Source organism: Ictidomys tridecemlineatus, chromosome 3 (genome assembly GCF_052094955.1).
Source record: "Ictidomys tridecemlineatus isolate mIctTri1 chromosome 3, mIctTri1.hap1, whole genome shotgun sequence".
Classification (NCBI taxonomy): Eukaryota; Metazoa; Chordata; class Mammalia; order Rodentia; family Sciuridae; genus Ictidomys; species Ictidomys tridecemlineatus.
The window spans coordinates 104,633,947-104,637,108 of record NC_135479.1 but is presented as its reverse complement, the minus strand read 5'-3'; the positions used below and the strand labels follow the sequence as shown (position 1 = coordinate 104,637,108).

The window sequence follows — 3,162 nt, the reverse complement described above, 5'->3', positions numbered from 1 at the left end:
ATTTTTCTTGCTTGGTGATGGGTGTGCCAGTTGCAGTGTGATAGGTTGAATTTAACAGGTCCTGAGGCCAATGTCTAGATTCTAGTTTGAAATACTGATTTCCCTTGAAATTGAATGCTCCATTACATTTATTAAGAGTATGTGTGTAACCTCTACTCACCTGATGAGAAATAAGAGAAGGGGTAATCTGTTGAATTGAAGTCTCCAAAACTTTGTTCTTTTCCACAAAACATATCTAGGTTTAACATTTGGGTTTCCAGCTAATTTTGACCTTCTATTTATGACAAAACTCTTCCTGTTTTACCATCTCCTATGTCTGAAATACTGTTCAGTTCTTCTTCATGAATCACAGAAACACCCTGGGGTAGGAGATATTAAAAAAGCAAAAAAGAATGTTGGCTCCACCTTTCACTGGATCCAGATTTTTAATCAAAAGTATCTCAGGAGCTTCATGCAGCACATGGTATTTGTACATTCCACCTTGGGCCTAGGTGGATTCCCTTGATTGAGTCCCTTGCATTTCTCTATATTTCCTGTAAGCTTATTGCCTTGACATTAGGAGCATTGTGTCAAAAATCTGGACTCTCAATAACTCTGCCTTTCATTAGAAAGGTATTTAATAAAATTTGGAACATTTTGATAGATTAATAAAATCATTATTTTATCATTCTTAGTAACCTTATGGAGACTTGGGGGGCTATTACTATTTTCACTGTATCATACAGATAAAACTCTTAAGAAATTGCTTATTTTAAAGAAATTGAGTAAATTCCTGGATTTAAGCTATGGTCCTGTCATTTTACTTTATTTTTACCCATGTTCTGGCAGAACCCCACATACATATGAAAAATGAACCAAGGAGACTTGAAGATCTCAATTCCAACTCAGAAGCAGCTAAAAAATCTTTCAGGGTATGACTGAATTCCTTGTAAGAGATTTTCTGGAAAAAATGCTCCAACTCATTGTGATAGGAGGTATATTTTCTCTTCTAATATATAGGTTTGAGAAATAAAATGAAAGCATAAAATATGATAATTCTTGATTGATAATTAAGAGGCCCTACCAAGTGTCTCCACACAATGGATATGAATGCAGAAATATTTGAAGGTATTTCCTGGGGAAAATGAAAAATTTTTTAAAACCTAGAATTTCTCCAGTAACCAAGGATCAAAGTTTGCAATAGGAAGCCAATGTTATGGTAGGTTTTTAACCTCTCTTTGAAATCTATAATGTCCTATGTGAATGCTCCTAAGCCAAAGTTGAGTGGCGATAAATAAGGAACCAATAATTAACACTATTATAGTGCTTCATACATGTCAAGTATTTTCTAAATGATTTTTACATTTTTTACTTGCTTATTCCAATAGCTTTGAGAAAAGTATTGTCTTTATCCACTTTTATTCATGATGTTAACTGATTGACAATGCTCACTCAGCTAATAAGTGGTGAAACTCGGATAAACACAGACTGCTGGGTCTGAAATGCACACTACTAAATCCCTCAGTGTTCTGCACTTTCATAAACAAACCATGAGAATGGGACTCTTCAGACATTTTTCCTGGAAGAGTCTTACTTCCATTTCTCCAGGACTTACATAAACAGTCTTTGGTGAACAATGCCCATCTAGGCAGCACTGTTTTGGATCTTCCAGATACAAAGGTAAACAAGTAGGTATCTTCACCCTTAAGACATATGCAGGAAAAACAGGAAAGTAAACAAATGCTACACATTAAATAATATAATTATTGACATGAATAAAAGCACAGTAAGTATTAAAGGCTTACAGATAAAGATATGATATAGATACCCCATGAGGAGATGGGAGATTTAAAAATTCATTTCATGAGGAATAAGTGATGCTGATATATGTATTGACTGCAGTGTGGTGGGCAGAACCCAGGGCATCATGCACGCTAGGCAAGCACTCGACCCAGAGCCATGCATGCCCCAGAACTTACTTGAAGTTAAATGAGGCATCAGAGTTAGTTCTATTTACATAGAATTGTTTGGGTAAATGATGACTCTAGAGAAAGAAAAGTGCAAATTGATGATTGGAAGCCTGCCAAAGAAAATGCTGTATATGTCACATGAAGTCCTGCATTTCCTTTCAGAAATATTTGCTTCAATATCCCCATGAAGATGGACCAACGTTTCAGTTATATAGCCATAAGAAATGCGTTTTATCCCCAGGCTGGCATTGGGATCTCAGCAAATGCAATTCTGATTTGCCTCCACACTGCTGCTGTCCATGTGGGCCACAAGCCTAGGATCACCGACCTCCCCATCGTCCACTTGGCTCTAACACACATTCTCATGCTCCTCACCATGGGCCTTTTGGTGTCTACAGACATTTGGGAAACACAGGACATTCCAGGAGACTTCAAATGCAAAGTGCTGGTCTTTCTGAACAAGGTCATGAGGGGAATGTCCATATGTACCACCTGTGTCCTGAGTATGCTTCAGGCCATCACCATCAGCCCCACTGGCTCTTGGTTGTCCAACTTCAAACTGAAAAACACAAATCCAATTTTGAAGCTATTTCTCTTCTTATGGGTCTTCACCATGTCCACCTGTAGCAACCTGCTCCTGTACACTGTGTCCACACCCAATAAGACCCAGCCTGGTCTTCTGTTCGTCACGGAACACTGTTCCTTTCTACCCATGAAGTACATTCACAGGGAATTCTTTCTCACCTTAATGGCATGTAGAGATGTCTTCTTCATGGGCCTTATGGTTTTTTCCAGTGGGTACATGGTCATTCTCTTGTACAGACACAAAAAGCAGTCCCAGAATCTTCACAATTCCAAGTTCTCTCTCCAAAATCCTCTCCAGAACAAAGGTCCACTCAAAGCATTCTGCTGCTGATCTGCTGCTTTGCTGTCCTGTACTGTGCAGACTCCATCATTTCATTGACCATAGGTTTGACATGGACCAGTGATGCCATCTTGGTATGTGTGCAGATGCTTGTGGCTAATGGCTATGGCACAGTTAGTCCTTTGGTGCTAATCAGTGCTGACACTCAAATAACAAAAATCACCCAACTTACATGCGGGAAGAAAGGCCACCTTTTGATGAAACTTTTCTGAAGAATTTTTTTCACTCTTTTTAAAACTTTCTAATTTGCAAAATTTTCTCTGAGAAAATATTGATTAATGTAGAATT

The 3,162-nt window shown here is 38.2% G+C and overlaps 1 protein-coding gene across 1 annotated transcript; it reads left to right on the top strand.

Moving 5' to 3' along the window:
• The first annotated feature begins 2,139 nt into the window (after window positions 1-2,139).
• On the top strand, window positions 2,140-2,865 carry LOC144375715 (putative vomeronasal receptor-like protein 4). The gene has a single exon (XM_078041157.1). It carries the CDS (start codon window positions 2,140-2,142, stop codon window positions 2,863-2,865), a length of 726 nt encoding a protein of 241 aa, XP_077897283.1.
• The last annotated feature ends 297 nt before the right edge of the window (window positions 2,866-3,162 follow it).

Excerpts from the sequence above, each read along its gene's own strand:
- LOC144375715 (XM_078041157.1), top strand. The coding sequence starts at position 2,140 with ATGGACCAACGTTTCAGTTATATAGCCATAAGAAATGCGTTTTATCCC.